Source organism: Macrotis lagotis, chromosome 1 (assembly GCF_037893015.1).
Source record: "Macrotis lagotis isolate mMagLag1 chromosome 1, bilby.v1.9.chrom.fasta, whole genome shotgun sequence".
Lineage (NCBI taxonomy): Eukaryota > Metazoa > Chordata > Mammalia > Peramelemorphia > Peramelidae > Macrotis > Macrotis lagotis.
Window position 1 is genome coordinate 265807840 of NC_133658.1, and position 21382 is coordinate 265829221.

The window sequence follows — 21382 nt, forward strand, 5'->3', positions numbered from 1 at the left end:
TTCCCCTCAGTGATGACTAATGCCTATTTCTTACCACTTGACAAAGATGTGATATATTAAAGATTCAAAATGAAGCAGATATTTTAGGACATGGCCAGTATGTGAATTTCTTTTGCTTGACTATAATAACTTATAATAACGAAAGGGTTTTTAGAGGGGAAAGAAAGAGAAAGACAGCATGAGACTTGATAGGGAGTTATTGATACTGAAACCAAGGTGGGGGGAAAACAAAAAAAAAGGAAGAAAAGTGTGTTCGTTAAGCAAGGAAGGGGAATGTTCAAAAGAGCAGTGAAGAAAATCTAGAGGACAATAGACAAAAAAGGCATCTTTGGAACATTTTGAATTAACTATATACTTTTGAAAAAAGTAGAAATAGGAATAAAATAGAAATAGAAATAGTAGAAATAGAAAAGTAGAAATAGAAATAAAGATTCATGTTAATTGGTGTTTGTCATATTTTAAATAATACAAATAAATAAATGGATGAATGAATGAATAAATAAATATATAACTGAATGAATAAATTTACAAATAAGAGAGATCCCTCATAAGATTTCCCATCACTAGAAGGACACCTTCAAACCAAGGTACCTATCAAGGTACTTGCTGGAAATTTTGTAGAAGAGGATCTTATTCAAACTTTATTTTGGTGTAGTTGATCTCTGAGGACCTATTAATTTCTGTAATTCTTTGATTCTATAATACATCAAGAGCAAAGGCCACAAGCTCCCTAATTCATGTCAGCAACAAGAAACATTTGCTAATGAAGTCTCCTCTTTGGGGTTTACAGCCTTTGGATTATGAAAGCCTGTCGGAGAGAAAACTAATTATTATAGTTGAAAATGAAGAGCCATTCTCTTCATGTGAAAAAGACCAACTTGGTAATGAAACCATAAAGTCCAGCACTGCATCTGTGATTGTGGAGGTTATAGATACCAATGACCCTCCTCAGTTCCATCCTTCTATTTTTATCGTTCATGAAGATGATGGTGCCAAACCTGGGACCCAGTTGGGAAGATATAATGCCACAGACCCAGATGGGAACAACAAGAACATAAGGTGATATAATAGAGGAAATGAGAGTTGTTTTCCATTTGGAATGAATCATATACAACCCCGTGATGCTGTTGTTATTGCTTAAAAATCTTCACTTTTTCAATATTGGTATTTCAGAAAGCTATGGCTTCATTTACACAGGAACTCATACAGGTATAAATTACAATCCCCCCACACCTTAGGGGATCAACCTAATGCATTGTTCAAGTTTAAAATATCATCACCTGGTGGTGTTTGTACTTAACTAGACTGGTCCTCAGATGACAGATGCACAGACTGTTTCCAGAACTATAATAGAACTTTTCTAACTTTATTAGACCTGACTGAGACTCCAAGAAGCTGAGAATCCAGTAAAGTTTAGTAAAGTTTTTATTTGGTCAACTAATTTCTCCTCTGGCTCAATTCTGAGTCCATGGACTACCACATTTGCTGTTGCAAAGAAGAAAAGACAAGGACTTTTAAATTTTAACCTTAAAACTACATAATAGCTGACATTCTTTTAACACTTTTAAGTGATGCAAATATCTTACATATACTATCCCATTTGATCCTCACAGCTACTTTTTTAACCTTAAAAATCATAGTACTGTAGGGGATCTAAAAGATTCTCTGATCCAATTTCTTCATTTTACAGATTGATATTTTACAGAACAGGGACTTGGAGAGATTAAGTGAGTTGCCCATCCACAATTATCAGGATAAAGATTTGAATCTAGATTCTCTAATTCCAACTGCTATTCTTTTTTCTGCCACAGCAGACTGTTGAGTAAGAGTGAAACATAATCTTTCCTCTCCACTCCATTTGCATCTAATTGGAATGAGGTCTCAGAGCCAAGGTTACTAGAGAATTGCTTTCTTAATGCTTCAGATACTATAAGGATGAATGGTTCACCACTTAGAGTACCTCTGGTTTGTAAACACTGATGCCATTTATGTTTGCAGAATTTTAGTTGCTTGATGATGTGAAACTGTAGATGGGAAGGCAGCAGGTTCTTTAAAAATTTTAGTTCTTCAAGTTTTAAAATGAAATGATAAAAAGTTCTGACTTTTGAGAAGCAGAAGGAGAGGAGGAAAGGGGAAATAAATGGATCCTTCTCTTATTCTTACCCTCCTAATGGCCCGAAATATTCTGGTTGGTTGTTTACTTAGCTGAAAAGGACGGGAAGAAGAGAAGCTTTATCTATGTCTCTGAATTATCCATTGTTTATCAAGACCTGTTAACTGCAAGCTTTAAGATTAGATAGACTGTACATCCTACTGTTTAATAAGGATACATGTATATCACACACTAGAAGAACTAGAGAAGGGTTCTTAGTGCACATAGTAACAGAACTGGGATTAGAACCCAGTTCTTCTGAAAATATACCAAACCAGAAGATAAACGAGTATTTATACCACCTTAAGTACTTATCTAGAAGTCTCTCTTCATATAATGGAACAAACTAATCCATAGAATAAAATAAAATAAAGATACCAGAGACAAGAGACTCACAGAGTCTTAGAGCTGATGGAGACCATAAAAGCAAACATTAAAGCTGAAAGAAGAGTCCTTAGAACCTAATATTTTCTGTGCGGTTGTGTAGTTGAGTCATTTCAATCGTGCCTGACTCTTTGTCACCCCCCTGGAGTTTTCCTTGGCAAAGATACTGGAGTGGTTTGCCATTTTCATCTCCAGTTCATCTGGATGAGAAGATGAGAAAACCAAAGCAAATGGGGTTAATTGACTTGGCCAAAGTCACATAGAGAATAAGCCTCTGAGGCCAGATTTGAACTTGGGAAGAGCAGTCTCCCTGACTGCAGAGCTGGCACTCTATCCACTGTGCCACCTAACTGCCTAGAACCTTCTATGGTAGAGATCTGTATAATGTATATCCATAGAATGGTAGAGATGGAAGGAAAATAGAATGACATGACTGGGAGGAACCCCTTCTCTCATTTTATAGCAGACAAAATTGGGATTTCATGTTTCTTCAAATCATTTTCCAAGTGTGGAATGTGACCATTAAGCAAGTAGTCAAATGAGGAGTTTGTTTCTTTCTGCAAACATAATGTTCTTCTCCCCAGTTCAGTATAGCCACTATTAATACACAAGGGGGAGCAATGGGAAACAGGGACTGAGGACTATGAATTTTCATGTACTTGTGTAGCATATATTTTGATACACATCAGTTTCTAACCTTGTGATAACCTTGTGTTTTTTTACCCCATTAATGAACTGTAGCCTAATTCTAGATTCCTTTTCATAGGCATTGTGATTTCCCTAAAGCATTTTAAAAATTTTAATCTTTTTGTTTTTGTGTAATATTTATTTCCTAAATACCCCTTCCATGACTCTTCCCCAGAGAGCCAAACAAAAAAAAAATAGAGAGGAAAAGTAAAAAAGTAATTCATCAAACCAACCAACACATCAACCAAGGTTAACAGTATATTCATTATTCTACAACCAATCTCCCACTACTGCAAAGACGGGAGATGATTTTTCTATATTCTTCCTAGCCAAACTTAATCATTATAATCACACAGCATTCAGTTTCATTTTGTGGTTGTTACTATCCTTTCATTTACATCAATGTAGTCATTGTAAATATTGCTTTCATGATTCCCCCTTGCAGTTATTTTAAATTAGTTTTTCCTTTCTTCGACAAGGTTTAAACTGGTTCATGATCCTGCCAATTGGGTTACTGTGGATGAATTCTCTGGTGTGGTTACCACAGTGAATGATATGGATCGAGAATCCCCCTATGTGAATAACAGCTTTTACACAATAATAGTCAGTGCTATTGATGATGGTAAGTACCTAATTCAGGCATTCACAATTTGATGCCCCTGCTGGAGGAGCAAATCACATTCATGAGAATCCTGGACCAGCACAACTCCATAAGATTAAAATAATTATTCTTGCTTTTCCCATACAGTGGAACCTGGGAGAACAATGTTCTAGGAGGAAAAACTATGAAAGTTCAGAAGGAGGCAATTAGTAAGTTATGAAAGTTGTAGTCAGAGTTAATAACCTTACCATCTTTTCATACGTGTACTCTCAGGTCCTTTTTCCAAGCAAATGATCTCTGGTAAATATTTAGCTTAGTTTCCCCTTATTTTGAATCCTAAGGAGGAAAGGGAAGGGAATAAATTACCAGGCCCATTTGCCACATACAATTTTTTTCTCATTTGATTCTCACAATAATCTTATGATGTAGTTGCTGTTATTATCCTTATTTTACCATTGAGGGAAATGAGGCTAACCAAAGTTAAGTGACTTGCCCAGGGTCACACAGCTAATATCTAAGGCTGAATTTGAATTTAAGTTTTCATTACTCTAGGCACCACCAGCTCTAAGAAAGGCACACATCTTTAAAATGGAATGGTTAAACAGTTTTTAAAAAATATAATGGGATAGTTGTATGGTTATATTGCAACCTTCAAATCTGAATTTGTGAGCTGATCAAAGTACAAGTCAATCAAGTTTGGTAGGTAAAAGTTAGTTAATCTTCAAACTATTTGGATAATCTTAAATTTTTAAAAGTTTGTAAACTGAAAGCTGGATTATCAGTAAAGTCTGTAGCACATTTTAAAACGACTTTAATTTCTAGAATATTAAACTCACTTTCTTAAGTATTAGCTAAAGAAATTTAGACTTGAAATCTGGATTCATGTTTTATATGTTTGATGCTGATTTGGTTTTTTAAAATAATAACAATTCTAATTTCTGTAGTACTTCTAAGATTTATAATTGACTTTCTCCCAACAACCAAGTGAGGTGGATATTAAATGCTATCATTCTCATTTGTGAAGGAGGCATTTAAAGCCCAGAGAGACTGAGACTTGCCCAGGGATAGTAAAGGTTAGATCTGGAATTTGCACACAATTCCTTTAAATGTAAATCTCATGTACTTTCCATTATACCAGGTGTCTTTAACCTTAATATATCATTTGTTTGTTTTTAACTGGGCCTGTGATTTCATTGATTTAGGAAACTGTGTGAGAAAGCTGCTGAAAAATGCAGATCAGTCTTGTTCTGCATCCTAATCTTAGAATTGCACTGGACACTAAAAGCTTATGACTTACCCAATATGACACATATGGAATGTGTCAAAAACAGGATTGGAACCCAGGTCTTCATGACTTGGAGATCACCTTTCTTCCCATACCACACTGCTTCATTAACATGACATGTCCACCATTGATTAAACCATTATCTTAAAACACTTTTTAGAAAAATTTTGAATTTTTAATTATATAAGAAAACAGTTTCAAGCTATTTTCAAAATAATTTGTGATTTTGCATGAAAAATAGACCATTGGTTAATTTAAAGTCATTTTCCTGAAACAATTTCATTGTCATTAATTTTATTCTTATTTGTTTTCTTTTTGGTGTAGAATGAGGAGAATACCCCTTAAACAATGGGAGGGATGAAAATTCTTTCATTGCTCTGTTCTCTTTGTATTTTTGAGGTGTCCCACCCCAGACAAGTATGGGAACCATGATGCTTTTTCTTTCTGACAAGAATGACAATGCACCTACTCTTGTTGAACCTTTGGTGGAAGTTTGCAAGACAGAGCAGAACACACATATTCTTGTGAAAGCTGAGGATAAAGACCTGGATCCATTCTCCAGTCCTTTTACATTTGAATTAGATGATACCTCTGGAAAAATAAAAGATACTTGGAAGCTAGGAAGAAGTTTTAGTAAGTTTTCCTCCCTTGTTGTAGAATTTGGTTATATGTTATATGGTGCTTTGCACTTAATAAATGTTGAAAAAATTTGTATTTGTGGTTTTTAGTTGATTTAGTTTTAAATGCTGTTTACTATTTGCATGTAATAGGTTTATAATTTTCTTATCTTTAACTGGGTGTCTTCTTCCCTGTAGATGATTCTGTGGAACTTCTAATGTTAAGAAGTCTCCAAAACGGTGATTATTCAGTGCCCTTCAGAATCTTAGATAAACAAGGATTTTTCAAGAAACAGATCCTGTTTGTGAGACTGTGTTCCTGTCCCGATGGAATTACATGTGTAGAATCTACAGTGCCCTCTGTAGGACTTGGTGGGGGTGTCATTATCCCAATATGTGCAGCATTCATATTATTGACAGGTCAGTCAGCTATTAACATTCTCAGGCCATGTCCTATTTTTCAGTAATACCCTGTAATCTGGGGCATTGATCTCAGAATTACAATTAAAATTAATGATGAGAGGATTCTTTGTCAATCTTAAAGAATTTTTATTGGGGTACCATTGTAAGGCTTAGCCTGGGTTCTATGGCCTAGTACTTCCATATAAGAGGGACAGGATTTCTAACCCATTGCATAAAGTCATGGACCTGAAATAGTAGGAAGGAACAGGGCAAAGGGGGGAGGGATGGTAAGAAGGGAAGAGGAGTGTAATTTCAGGGCTATTATGATGAAGCAGTGATTTAGATTCTTGGACATGAGTTAGTTAATATGCAGTGGGGGTGGGAGGTGGGGAGGAGGAATCCTATCTTGAAATATGGGTCAGTAGCCTACTTCTTTTGGGTTTTTTTTTTTGCAGGGGGGTTAGGTTTTTGCAAGGTAAATGGGGTTAAATGACTTGTCCAAGGCCATATAGCTAGGTAATTGTTAAGTACGTGAGGCTGGGCTTGCACTCAGGCACTCCTGACTCCAGGGCCAGTGCTCTATCCACTGCGCCACCTAGCTGCCCCAGTAGCCTACTTCTTAAAAAAACATATTTTAATTTTTATATCACTAATGTTCCCCTTTATCATCCTCCTCCCTCCTAAAGAGTCAGCCTATATAAGACCCTACTTTTAGAATCTGGTTTTTAAGGAAGGTTTAAAAAAAACCTGCTAAGTATTTAATATGTGTTTGCTGAAATGACCAAATGAATTTGAGTTTTCTTCCATTACAGTAGCCCTGCTTTTCCTGCTGCAGTTTTCTTTTGGATCTGCAAACACGAGGCAGCCAATGTACATTCCCTATGAACAAGGCAATCAGACCTTAATCAAGTATAATGAAGAAAGTGAAAACACTTTGACACTGGTAATAAAATGTATTTTAATGTGTTTATTTTAGTCGTCATATTGATGATGCCTGTGCTATTGCATAGGCTCATCTTGGGTGAATCACATGTTGTTCACTCTATCTCCCATCTTATCTTCCCTCTTCCACTCAACTGTTAAATTGATCTTCTGAACATACAAGTCTCACTATGTAATCCTCCCTATTCAGTACACTCCACTGGCTCTCTATCACTTACAGGATTAAATTTAAAAATCCTCTGTTGGGCATTTAAAGCCTTTTGCAATCAGGCTCTGTCCTACCTTTCTAGTCTTCTTCCAGCTCACTCTCCTCCATATACTCTGTGATCCAGTGACATCGATCTCGTTGATTTTTCTTGAACAATCTATTCCATCTCCTGATTTGGGGAATTTTCACTGCTTTTCCCCAGTCCTGGAATTCTCTGTCTTTTCATCTCCACCTCTAGGTTTTCCTGGCTTCCTTTAAATCCAATTAAAATGCTGCCTTCTCTAAGAAACCTTTCCCAATTCCTCATAATTCTAAATTTATCCTGTCTATAGTTATTTTCATGGTATCCTTTCCATTAGACTATGAACTCCTTTAGAGAAGAGACTTCTTGTCTTTCCTTTTATCTCTAGGGCTTGGTACAGTGCCTAATACATTAATTACCTAGAAGGTATTTAATAGTTGCTTGTTGACTAACACACATTTTAAATAGAAAAATCAAGAAAACAATTTCTCTGGGAAGTTCCTTAAAAACAGGAACTTTTAGGGGTGGCTAGGTGGCGCAGTGGATAAAGCACCAGCCTGGAATCAGGAGTACCTGGGTTCAAATCTGGTCTCAGACACTTAATAATTACCTAGCTGTGTGGCCTTGGGCAAGCCACTTAACCACATTTGCCTTGCAAAAAACCTAAAACAAACAAAACAGGAACTTTTTTGATCCTTCCCCCCCCCAGAAATTATTGTACCTTAAACATAGTAACCCCCAAATAAATGTTTGTTGAATTAAATGTCTTGACTATTTTAATACCCTATTTTTTATTTTACATGTTTGGAAATAAAAAAATAAAATTCTCATTTACCAGAAGAGGCCTTTCAAAGTGAAAGCCCTGAGTACTAGCCCCCTTCAGGACATGTCACAGTAAAGGAGAAACCTAAGTCAGTCTATCATTCAAGCAGGAAGTTGGAATGGGAGCCCAAAGACGTATGATAACTTGTTTGCCATAACCCATCTGTTTGAAATCCACAACTACCATGACTCACATGTTATCGCTAACTTAACATCAACATCCAATCAGCTGTGTCCCAGGAGCACACCCTCTTATATTAACAGGACCTTTCTATGAATAATAGGGTAGAGAAGTGGTCCAGTAGTTAGAGCACTGGGCTTGGATTCAGGAAGACTCATCTTATTGAGTTCAACTCTGACCTCAGACACTAGCTGTACCCACTAGCTGGGCAAGTCATTTGACCCTATTTTCCCCAGTTTCCTCATTTGCAAATGAACTAGAGAAGGTATGGCAAACCACTTCAATATTTTTGACAAGAAAATTCCAAATGAGGTCATGAGGATTCAGATATAACTGAAATAAATAAACAGAGCAGCATCTATACATGATAACATATTTATCATATGACAATATTGATAATGGCATTCCTTCCATTGATGCAAACCTTAGTAGAACAATTTTTGTGAGTTACTGTGGCCAAAATTATTCTTTACCTGGTGTCTAGTTATCAGGTAATGAACTGCTTCAAGCTTATCAATGCTGTTTTTCAATGCAGTCATATAGTATCTCACCTGACTGCCTCTTCTTAGAGGATTCTCTTCTTGCTTGATAGGGTTGGAATTATCTTTGAAAAGCAGGTGTTAACTTTACTCCATGATGATCAATCAGTTAATAAATATCAGAATAAAACATCTATATAAATTATATGTTAATTAAAATTATATATAAGAGCAAAATGATAAAACCAAATAGTTGATAAATTCAAAATTGATTCAGATATTACTTGATTCTCCCATATCTTTTTTTTTTAATTTGTTGCAAGGCAATAGGTTAAGTGACTTGCCTAAGATCACATAGCTAAGTGTCTGAGGTCGAATTTGAACTCAGGTCCTCCTGATTCCAGGCCCAGTGCTCTATCCATTAAGTCACCTAACTGTCCCTCCCGTGTCATTTTTGGCAAGAAATAGAAACTTTTATTATGAACAAGTGACAAAATAGTTTCAGAAAATTCATGAAGACCATAAAAATGTCACGTCCTGGTTTTACATTATATGAGGAAGTTTGATAAAAATTTTGTGTACTTTTAAATAGTTTTATTTTTTGGTTTGTTTTTTTTTTTTGCAAGACAAATGGGGTTAGGTGGCTTGCCCAAGGCCACACAGCTAGGTAATTATTAAGTGTCTGAGGCCAGATTTGAACTCAGGTACTTCTGACTCCAGGGCTGGTGTTCTATCCACTGTGCCACCTAGCTGCTCCTAAATAGTTTTTTATTATTTAAAAATTATTTGAAAAATGGAAGGCTATAGGTTGCATAATCTGTCACAACCTAATTATATATTCCCCAATTCCTAATTATCTCCTACCTACTTCACTTTCACCATTATGCTTCTCCTACTTCCTTGATCTCCAGCTTAAATACTGTTTTTTTCCCTAACCCTGTACCTGTCTCAGACTTGCTTTGTTTCTATTTATAAGACCAAGTTTAGAACCATCTCTTTAGCTCTCTGATACCTTTTAATGTCTGCCTTCTTCCTTACCATTCATCCTTGACCTCTGATCTGATCAAGAAATTCAATTCACTCTCATCCTCTTATTAGTGTTCCATCCCTACTGGCTCCTTGATGTCATAATTCATAGAGCAATTTTCTTTATAGCACCTTGCAACAAAAACATAGCACTATACTTTGTACTTCAGAATGCAAAATTTTTATGGAACACATCTATAATCCCCTTCACCTTCCATGAGGTAGTCCTTGATGAGACACCTTCAGAGTTATACATTAATAGATGTTGTCCTTGACCTTATTAAGAAGCTTACACATTCTGTCAAAGTTTTAGTAAAGTTCTTAATTATATAATCACTCCATAGTTGTCATCCACTATCATCACTAGCATAAAAATGCTAACTAGCCTTCTTTCTAAAATCACTCAAGATATATTTATTATGATTGTACATGTAAAGCCATGGGGAGAGGGGAAGAAAGGGAGGGTGGTGGAAAAATGAGGAACTCGGAAGCTTACAGAGATGAATGTTGAAAGCTGTCTTGGTATGCAGTTGGAAAAAATAAAATAATATTCAAAAAATACATTTATTACATAGGTATTATATATACAAAATACTAAGTACTCAAGACACAAAGAGGAAAAGAGAAAATAATCCCTGCCCTAAAGGAAATGGGGGGAAAACCTGGCATATTCAGAGACTGAGGCAAAATAGAAGACATTGGAGAATAAGATAAAGTTTCAGTTGTAGAGTAGGAGGAAAGGAAGTTTCATGTAGTTGAACTCATTTTTCTCAAGTATGAAGAGCAAGCCTTTACTGAGAGGATAATAGTGTAGGCAAGAAGAAAAACTAGATCAGCTTCTTCAAACAATGTGATGAAGAATCTAGGGTAGAGAGAAACATAATATAAGTGGTCTGATATCATAAGAGTTAAAGAGCAAAGAGTAGTCTGCTATCATAAGAGTTAAAGAAGCAAAGAGTAGTGAGAGCAGGGGTGATGAACTGGGTTTAAAGGAGGAATAGAGGTGTAAAGAGACTGGAAGTTAGGAGTGAGGACAAAGAAGGGGTTAGGAAAAGTGAGGCAGAGAGAGATGGAAGGTGTAGGAAATCGGTATCAGAAAGGAGAATCAGATTTCATGTCATAGTTTGACATAGACCTAGTCCCCACCTATTAGAGTCTCTATGGCCTTGCTGATGTGATATTTTCTTACTTAATTTGATGATACAAAGAAGGGTATATGTTTCTTTGTGTGAGACTGTAGATATCCAATGGAGAAAATCTTGAAATTCAGTCCCTGAGAGGGCTGGATAAGAAACCCCTCATTTCGGGGTGGCTAGGTGGCATAGTGGATAAAGCACCGGCCTTGGAGTCAGGAGTACCTGGGTTCAAATCTGGCCTCAGACACTTAATAATGACCTAGCTGTGTGGCCTTGGGCAAGCCACTTAACCCCATCTGCCTTGCAAAAACCTAAAAAACCCCCCAAAAAACAAAAAGAAACCCCTCATTTTAAGTCCAGTAATGAGTAAGGGAGGAACAAGTTCTGGGGCAGGAACCTGCATATCAGTCACATATTTTCCCTCCTTCTCTGAAACCTTAGCAATTCTTAATGATAGATCTAAGGACTGAAAGGAAGGAACTTAGGAAATTCCAGTAAGCTCCATGCACTATGCTATTAGAAATATTATCTCATTTGATCCTCACAATAGTCCTGCTATTATTATCATCCTCATTTTACAGTTGAGGAAATTGAGGCAGAGAGAAGTTGAGTGACTTTCTCAGGATCATAAAACTAACTACATATATATATATATATATATATATATATATATATATATATATATATATATGTATGTATATATTCAAGGCAATGGGGTTAAGTGGCTTGCCCAAAACCACACAGCTAGGTAATTATTAAATGTCTGAGGCTGGATTTGAACTCAGGTCCTCCTGATTCCAGGCCCAGTGCTCTATCCAGGGCTGGTATCACAAAACTAATAAAGGTATGAGACTATATTTGAATTTAGATATTCCTGTCTTCAATCCCGGTATAATCCATTGTACCTCCTAGCTGTGATACAAGAAAATGGGCAGTTCCTCCATAACATTTGAAATGCTCAAGGTCTTTTTTGAACACTTGAAGTAAAAAGGATATGGCAATAATTTTTAAAAAATCCAAATCTGCTAATAAAACATCTCTTAGTAATAAAATTGAGTTTCAAGGAGTTAAGATTTTCTGTGACTATAGATACTAGTTATTGGGGACAGGACACAGGGTGGGAGATATTCATATTCTTGACTTTCCCCTTTGATTTTCCCACTGTTAATTTCATCAAATTTCTTCATGTTTCCTACCAACCCAACCCCATTCCCTTTTTAGATGACGTCAAACTCCATGGATCAAACTTCACAACTTTTTGGATACAAAGGGAAAGAAATTGTAAGTAATAAAGTAACATTGATTGGTTGAGGTTTTTTTTTTTTTGAAAACTGAATAACTCTTAATTTAAATAGCTACAGAAAGAAATTAAATATTGACTTCTGTGTCTTTACCAATTCTGTTACCTGGAAAACTCTCCTCTTCTATGTCTCTCAAAACCCTACTTATCTTTCAAGGCCTAACTGAAAGCTTCCTGTCTTCTCACAAATCCTCTATGGCTCATTAAGGTACCAGGATTTAAAGCTAAAAAGAACCTTAAAAACCATTTCATTCAATCTCTTTTCATTTTCATTTGAAGAAATTAAGATCAAGTTATTTACCATAAAGATCAGACCAGGTAGGAAGTAGCAGTGCCAACACTTGAAAGCAGATCCTCTGACTCCATATCTAATACTGTTTCTCAGCCTACACTAAGCCCCTCTCTCTTTAGGACAGAGATAGGAACAACAAATGTTGCAGAGAGGCAGATTTCAGGTCAACTTGAGGAAAATTTTTCTAATAGTTAGATATATACCAAAGTAGAATGGAATTTTAAGGAGGTAGTAGTTTCTCCTTTATTGGAACTTTTCAAGCTGAGGGCTGGAAAGCCACAATTGGAGATATTGTAGAAAAGACTCTTGTTCAGATATGAGGTGGACTAGACACCTTTGAAGTTTCTTTCAACTTTAAAATTCTGTGATTTCATTTAGCATTTAGCATAAAGTGTCTGTAAAGATGACTTATCCTGAAAATACATACATATATTATGAATTTTATATATATATATGACTTTTCTTCAGTAACTAAATAACACATTCTTTGAAGGTTAAAAACTGTCCTTTACAATGACAAGCATCATAGCCTACACATAGCAACTCAACAGGTACCTGTTGGATGGATTAACATCATTAAAGTGAAATCTCAGTGATAAAGACAATACTAACTCTGTTCCTTAAGATAGCTATGAGCTATACATTGCTTTTGTCAACAGTTTCTGGGGAATCTACTATTTTTGTCTCTCCTAGAATACTCATTTTAGGGTTCATGTGGACTTTATCTGCATCAACATTTTTATGTCAAGTAAAGTACACTTTAAAATTTAGTACTTAGGTAAGAGAAATCTGTATCATGGTGCTTAAATGAGTATTTACCATAAAACTCATTACTGCATTTGTCAGAATTCATTTATGTACTGATAAAGTAAAATACATTTTGTACCAAATTCTAGAAAATTTGGTGTCTCTTACTTAAAAATATGTCTGTCCTAGGGCAGCTAGGTGGTATAGTAGATAAGAGTGCCAGACCTGGAGTCTGAAGTTTGAATCTGTCCTCAGACATTGACTAGCAAGAGATTTGACCTTGTTTGCCTCAGTTTTCTCATCTGTAAAATGAACTAGAGGAGGAAATGGCAAACCACTGCAGTATCTTTGCCAAGAAAATTCCAAATGGGGCCATGAAGAGTCAGACATGACTGAAATAACTGAACAACAACAATATTACTTGTCAATTTTTTATGTAGTAAGAAAATGAAAAAATTTTTAGATGACATAAAATAAAAATAAAACAAAAATAAAAAAAATTCATGGCAGTATTATTCTATAAGTTCTGATCTTTAAGAAAGAATATAAAGAATTTATAACATAAGTATTTATGTAGTTTTATGTTATTCTTATGCAGAGATGTTGTTACTAATCCAGCATCCATGGAACATATGTCTCAAAGTTTCTTTGTCCATTTGTGGCAATAGATTTTAATATAAAATGATGTTACCCATTCATATGGCATTTAGAAGTCTTTATTTTATAAATAAAGTGAGACTTAGAAAGGTTAAAATAATTTGCTCATAGTCACACAGATATCATCTGAATTGGTATTTGAACTAATTCCATGTCTGACAACTAATTTTGGATCATAAAACTATAATCTTTTGCTAGATTTACTATTCTCTCCTCCCCTATATCTGAATTAGAAATATAATCTGTATCTGATTTAGGAATTAAACCTGAATCCCTGTCCTCAACTAAGTTAAGTGACCATAGGCTTAAAATAATTATGAAAATAAATAAGCAATTCTGAAAGATGTATGGGTTTTTGTAATGTATCCATGCATTGTCATAAGCCTTGTTTAGCTCAGATCTGGTTGTCAAAGCTTACAGAAAATGCTGATCATTGAATCTGGGCTAAACTTGCTATACCCTTAATAATTATAAACTACTACTCGGAGGCTTTGAATTAGAGCTGTCTGTATTCCATCTTTTCATGTGAAGGGATTATACCAAGCAACCACAGTCAGAAACTGCCCAATTTCTTAAGATCTCAGCTATAAAAACAAGAATATATTTGAGAACCCTGCTTTCTCAAGATCACTGGAGCTATTGTTAGCATAAAAATAAAAGACGAACCTTTCAAAATAATTTTTGTATACCTGTTCTGTTTATATGTGGATATATGCAGAACAAAGAACTTTCAAATTTACTTAAATGTAAGAGTTGTGGGACATTCTTCAAATCATGTTATATGAAGACCAATCATTTAACTGACAGCAATACTGTGATTAGAAAAATTATTACTAAATGGCTACAGAAAGACTTTTAACTTTGGAATTGTCTCTGACAAAACAAAGCCAATTCTTAAATGTTCTTAGGGGACAATAGATATACATTGTAAATGAGAAGCTGTTCTCATAAATAGATTTCTAATAGCAAGATATAAGCCTAAAAGACTTCAGTGTTCTCAAATATATTCTTGTTTTTATAGCTGAGATCTTAAGAACTTGGGCAGTCCCTGACTGTGGTAACTGTGGTATAATCCTCCACATGTAAAGATGGTGTAAGGATAGCTCTAATTCACAGCCTCAGAGTAGTAATTTATAACTATTTGGGGTACAGCAAGTTTAGCCCAGATTCAATGATCAGCATTCTCTTTTAAGATTTGAGAGCCAGATCTGAGCTTATAGAAATCTGATAGGACTAAGACACAGGCTATCAATAAAAGAAATAGGACAAAGTAAAAAAGAAATAACTTGAAAGAGAATTAAAAAGAAAAGACAGTTACAATAGGAAGTGGTAAAGAGTGAAGTAAAGCTTTCAAATACACCCAATGTAAGTATTAATAAGAGTGTCAGATGCAGAAATAGAGAACCGAAGGACTAGGGCTTTCATTTGGAACCCCAACACTCCGATAAAATCAGGGTGAGATGACAGGGAAGGATACCCCAACTACAGAGCATGCAGCCATCATCCTGATTTTGATTTTGGTCCCTGACATGGCTGGTCCATGGGCTGTGTGTCATAGTTTGTTACTAATGCACTGGTGATCCTGGAGGTGGGACTATGCAGGAAGGGCATGGTAATGAAAGAACCTTAATAAGTGTGACCCTAGTAGAGTGAGCTCATGCTGGACCCTCAATCCCAGCCACAAATACCACTGGTAAATCAGAAGTGAGTTGCCCCAAATTGTTTAGAAATTTAACAACAGAGCAGAGACTGGAACCTAAGTCTTCTGTACCTGATCCATTGTTCTTTCATATGTATCTATTTGCTATTATGATAGACTGTTTACTTCTGCTCTTAATCAATTATTTTTAAAATCTCTAGTAGGCCAGCAATATGTATTAAAAGATCTAGCAGTTGGAGATTCTGGGTGTTCTCCCATTCAGCCTATCCTCTACACAATTTATTTCTGATTCTCTTGGTTATTTATTTAGGCTGTCTTTTGTTCAGTGTGCTTTACTTGGCTTTGAGAGAAATACAGAATTTAAATAAGACATGACTTCTGGCCAAATGAAACAAAATCATAGAAAGTGACAACTTCAACGACAAATAATATTGAATGATACATCCATTAGGTGCAAAGTATATGAGTTCCTAAGGGGGAAGTTACTATCAACTAGGATTCAGAGAAGACTAGGTAGAGTAGAGCTTTTAAGGGTTGGGGGGTTGTAGATTGTAAAGGCTAGAGAAAAAAAAGGAAGAAAAGTCATCCTAGGTAAAGGGAACACTATGAGCAAAGATACTAACTAATGAGTTCAGAAAATGACTAGTCTGTTGGGATCATATGCTTCCAGGTAGGAGATGCTCCAAATCAGAATCAGAGTAACATCTTAGAAGCTTGGTTTGAAAAATATTTCATCATAGTAGGGAATGGTAACAAGCTTATGTGACTCAGAGCTGGTGTGAGTGTCTGCTTAGGTTGTGTGTATGGTGGCTTTCGGGCAGAAATGGTGGATGTAAACATAGATTATGCTGATCTAAGAACACTGTCAGTATTTCTACAACTTGGACTTCTTTATGTTATAGTATTATCCAAAGGACACAAGCAGCCTGTATACTAAAAGCCAACAGGAAAGAATGGAAGGGAAAATGGCGGAGATACTATTTCAAGTAAGAAGGTTTTATTTTTGTTTGTTTTTAATTTCTTTTTAAGTTCTCTCTTTTTATATTGCAATAATTTCCTGGTATACTTCTTTACCTTTGAGCTCTTCTTTATAACAAATGGTTAATAAGAGAAGCTGAACTGACTAACAATATATACAATAATCCACACCATAGTCCAAAAGTATTCATCTCAATGGAGACTTGTGACTCAGAGCTAGTATGATTTTCTGCCTAAGTTGTTTGTATGGTGACTCTAGGGCAGAAATGGTAAGTATAAACATAGGTTATACTCATCTAATAACACCTACTGATGTTTCTACAAATTGGACTTATTTCTGTTACAGTACTGTCTAAATGATGTAAGCAGCCTGAATTCTAAAAGTCAACTGGAAAGGATGGAAGGAAAAATGGCAGAGTTGCCAACTCAAGTAAGGTTCTATTTTTGTTTATTTCTTTTTAAGTTTTCTCTTTTTTACTGCAATCATTTCCAGTATACTCCTTTGTATTTGAACTCTTCTTTATAACAAGTAGTTAATAAAGCAGGCTGATCTATCTAATAATATATATAATATATATATGTATGTATATATATATATATATATATATATATATATATATGTATATATAATCTACATCATAGCCCAAAATATTTCCTTTCAGTGGGGAATGGTGACAAGCTTATGTGTCTCAGAGCTGGTGTGATTTTCTGTCTGGGGTGTTTATAGGGCAGAAATAGTAGGTATAAATGTAGGTTACACTAATCTAATAAATACCTATCAGTGTTTCTATAACATGAACTTCTTTATTTTACAGTACTATTCAAATGATTTAAGTGGCCTATATATTAAAAGCCAACTGGAAAGGATGGGAGGAAAAGTGACAGAGATACTAACACAAGTAAGAGGGTTTTATATTTGTGTGCTTTTAATTTTTTAAGTTTTCTCTTTTTATACTGCAATCATACTTCTTCATGTTTGAACTCTTCTTTATAACAATCAATTAAATAAGATAAGTTGACCTATGTGACAATATATACAATAATTGACCCTCCTTCTAATTCTTTCCAAAAAAAGAACATAATATATTTCATCATTGGTTCTTTGGACCCAAGACTGGTCATTGCAATCCATCTAAATTTTGTATGAATTTTTAAATAATTTCAACTTTTCTATTTGTTATTATTATTATTATTATTATTATTATTGACATTCATTTAAAATTTTATGTCATAAAATTAGTTTGATAGTATACTCCTTTATTTTTTCAAACAGTTTATATAGAATTGGAATTAATTTGTTCTTTAAATATAAATCTATCTAGTCCTAGAGTTTTTTCCCTTAGGGAGTTCATTTATGACTTGTTCTATTTTTTTCCTAAGATGGCTTTATTTAAGCATTCTATTTTGGTTAATGTGAACAATTTATATTTTTTTTGAAATGTTCATTCATTTCACTTAGAATTGTTAGTTTTATCGACACATAATTGGGTAACCCAGTTCCTAGTCATTGCTTTAATTTCATCTTCATTGGTAGTGCATTCACCCTTTTCATTTTTGATACTGATTAATTTTGTTTTCTTTCTTTTTTAAAAAACAAACATAACTGATTATTTACTATTTTGTGTTTTTTTATCTCCATAAAACCATTGGTTAGTTCAATGATATTTTTACTTTAATGACTATTTATCTCTCCTTTGATTTATAGGATTTCAATTTTGTTGTTTAATTGTTTAATTTTCCCTTTTATCATTTATTTTTAGTTGCATATCTAATTTATTAATCTGTACTTTCTCTCTTTTATTGATGTTTGCATTCAGAGATATAAGTTGTCCCCTCAATACTGCTTTGGCTGCATCCTACAAATTTTGTTATATTATCTCATTGTAATTCCCATTAATGAAATGCTTTATTATGTCTGTGTTTTATTCTTTGATCCACTCATTCTTTAGGATTAGAATACTTAGTTTTCAATTGATTTTTCACTTATGCTTTAAAGATCATTTATATAATATAATTTTAATTGCATTATGGTCCAGAAAGGAGCCATTTAATATTTTTGCCTTTCTACATTTGTTTATAAGATTTTTATGCCCTAATGAATGGTTAATTTTGTGAAGGTTCTATGTATAACTATGAAAAAAGTATTTTTCTTCCTATTCCCATTTAGATATCTCTATATCTAATTTTCCTAAAATTCTATTCATCACCTTAACTTCTTTATTATTTAGTTTGTGATTAGATTTAGCCAGTTTTGAGAGAGGTAAATTGATGTCCTCTACTAATATATAGTTTTGCTATTTATTTTCTCCTGTAATTCATTTAGCTTGTCATTTGGTGCATATACATACATAAATACATATATACATACATGTATATATATATATATATATATATTTAATATTGATATTACTTCATTGTTTAAAGTACCTTTTAGCAAAAGGTAGTATTCCTGCTCATCTCTTTTATTTAAATCTGTTTTGTTTTTCCTTTGTTAGAGATCATAATTGCTACTCTTGCCTTTTTAACTTAAGCTGAAGTATAATAGATTCCGTTGTAGAGCCTTATTTTAGTCTTTGTTTACATATTTCGATATCAGGCATGTTTCTTATAAACAACTCATAGTTGAAATCTGGTTTCTGATTTATTCTGCTATCTGTTCCTGGTCACATTCACACTTATGTATGAATTGTATTTCTCTCCATTCTATTTACTCTCTCTCTCTCTCTCTCTCTCTCTCTCTCTCTCTCTCTCTCTCTTTCTCTTTCTCTCTCTCTCCCCTTCCCCTCCCCTCCCTTTCTTTTTTCACCTCTCCATCTCTCCTTGTTCCCCCTCTTTTTATCTATTCTGCCCCTCCTCAGAAGTCTGTTTTAATTTTGATGACTGTCTTCCTTAATCTGATATTCTTCTTATCACCACCCCTTTCTATTAGCCCTTGCTCTCCTACCTCCTTGCTGGATCAGATAGATTTCTATACCCAACTAACTGTGGATGGGGGGTGATTACTGAGTGTCTGTCTGTATGTATGTATGCACATATATATATATATATATATATATATATATATGTGTGTGTGTGTGTGTGTGTGTGTGTGTGTGTGTGTGTGTATAGAAATATATATATATATTTTCCCTCTTCAAACCAATTCATGAGAGTGAGCATTGCCTGCCTCACAAATTTTCCCCTTCACTTTACTCTTCCTTGTCCATGTTCTTTTACATTAGATAATTTTCATTTTCCCTCTCTCTTCTCCTTTCTCCTAGCATATCCCTTTTTCTTAGTCTTTCATTCTTTTTTTTGAACATAAAAGACATACAAAATATAAAAGACTCACAGTCATGCCTTCAGTCTGTTTAGTATCCTTCTAACTTCCCTAATAAAGATAAAATTCTTAAGAATTACATATGTTATCTTCCCATATAAGAATGTAAACAGTTTCACTTTATTTACTCTCATATGATTACCTTTCTCTAGATTTGTGTTTAAATGTCAGATTTTCTATTCAGTTCTGGTTTTTCATCAGGAGTGATTAAAAATCCTATATTTGTAAATGCATATTTTCCCTAAAAGATTTTATTCAGTTTTGCTTGACAGATTATTCTTGGTTGGAACCTTAACACCTCTGCCATCTGGAATATCAAATTCCAGACCCTTCACTCCTTTATATTGGCATCTGCTAAATCTTGTATGCTCCTATCTGTTATTCCATAGTATTAGAATGGTTTCTTTTTATTGTTTTTAATATTTTCTCCTCGATCTTGTAGCTCTGAAATTTTGCTTTAATTTTCCTGGAAGATTTCATTTTGGGATCACTTTCAGAAGTTGGCCAGTGGACTCTTTCAAATCCTATTTTGCCCTCTGGTTCTAAAATACCTTTCTTTGATAGTTTCTTAAAGCTTGATACTTAGGTTCTTTTTATCATGGTTCTCAGGTATTCTAATTATAATTCTTATAATCTCTCCTAGAGCTATTTTCTAGGTCATTTTTTTGATTTTCCCCATTTCTTTTTTTCTTTATTTTGTTTTATTTTTCTTGGTGTCTTATATATTTAATAATTTCTACTTGCCTGGTTCTAATTTTTAAGTAATTAATTTCTTTAATGCACTTGCTGTTAAAGTGCTGCACTCAATATGGCAGCAAATTTGGAAAACTCAATAGTGGCCCCTGGATTCGTAAGATTTAGTTTATGTACCAATTCTAAAGAAAGGCAAAGCCAAGGAATATTCAAATTACTGAACAATTGCACTTGTTTCACATGCCAATATGGATGGCTTAAAATTCTTCAAACTAGACTTCAGCAGTATATGAACTGAGAATTAGCAAAAAAAAAAAGTAGGCTGGTTTTCAAAGAGATAGAGGAATTAGAGACCAAATTGCCAACGTTTACTGGATATAGAGAAAGCAAAGGAGTTACAGAAAAATATCTACTTCTGCATCATTGTCTACGCCAAAGCCTTTGACTGAATCATAACAAAATGTGGCAAGTCCTCATAGAGAAGGGAGTATCCTGAGGATTATTTCCTGAGAAATCTTTATGTGGATGATAAAACAACAGTTAAAACTGAACATGGAACAACTAATTAGTCTGAGATTGTAAAAGGAGCACAATAAGGCTGCATGTTGTCACTTTATTTGTTTAAATTTTTTGCAGAGTACGTCATTTGAAATGCCATGCTTGATAAAATCAAAAGCTAAAATTAAGGTTGTTGGGAAAGATATAAACAGCCTGATCTGCAAATAATACAACTTTGATGGCAGAAAGTGAAGAATTTAAAAAGACTCTTGACAAAGAGAAAAAAGGAGAGTA

The 21382-nt window shown here is 34.4% G+C and overlaps 1 protein-coding gene across 1 annotated transcript in view; it reads left to right on the top strand.

Moving 5' to 3' along the window:
- Window positions 1–21382, top strand: part of LOC141504965 (cadherin-like protein 26) — a 62377-nt gene that overhangs the window by 29199 nt on the left and 11796 nt on the right. The window contains exons 9-17 of the mRNA XM_074210395.1: window positions 791–1059; window positions 3703–3845; window positions 5509–5742; window positions 5925–6146; window positions 6941–7071; window positions 12166–12225; window positions 16503–16586; window positions 16925–17008; window positions 17394–17477. Coding sequence (XP_074066496.1) covers window positions 791–1059; window positions 3703–3845; window positions 5509–5742; window positions 5925–6146; window positions 6941–7071; window positions 12166–12225; window positions 16503–16586; window positions 16925–17008; window positions 17394–17477 — 1311 coding nt within the window. The remainder of the gene's footprint in view (window positions 1–790; window positions 1060–3702; window positions 3846–5508; window positions 5743–5924; window positions 6147–6940; window positions 7072–12165; window positions 12226–16502; window positions 16587–16924; window positions 17009–17393; window positions 17478–21382) is intronic.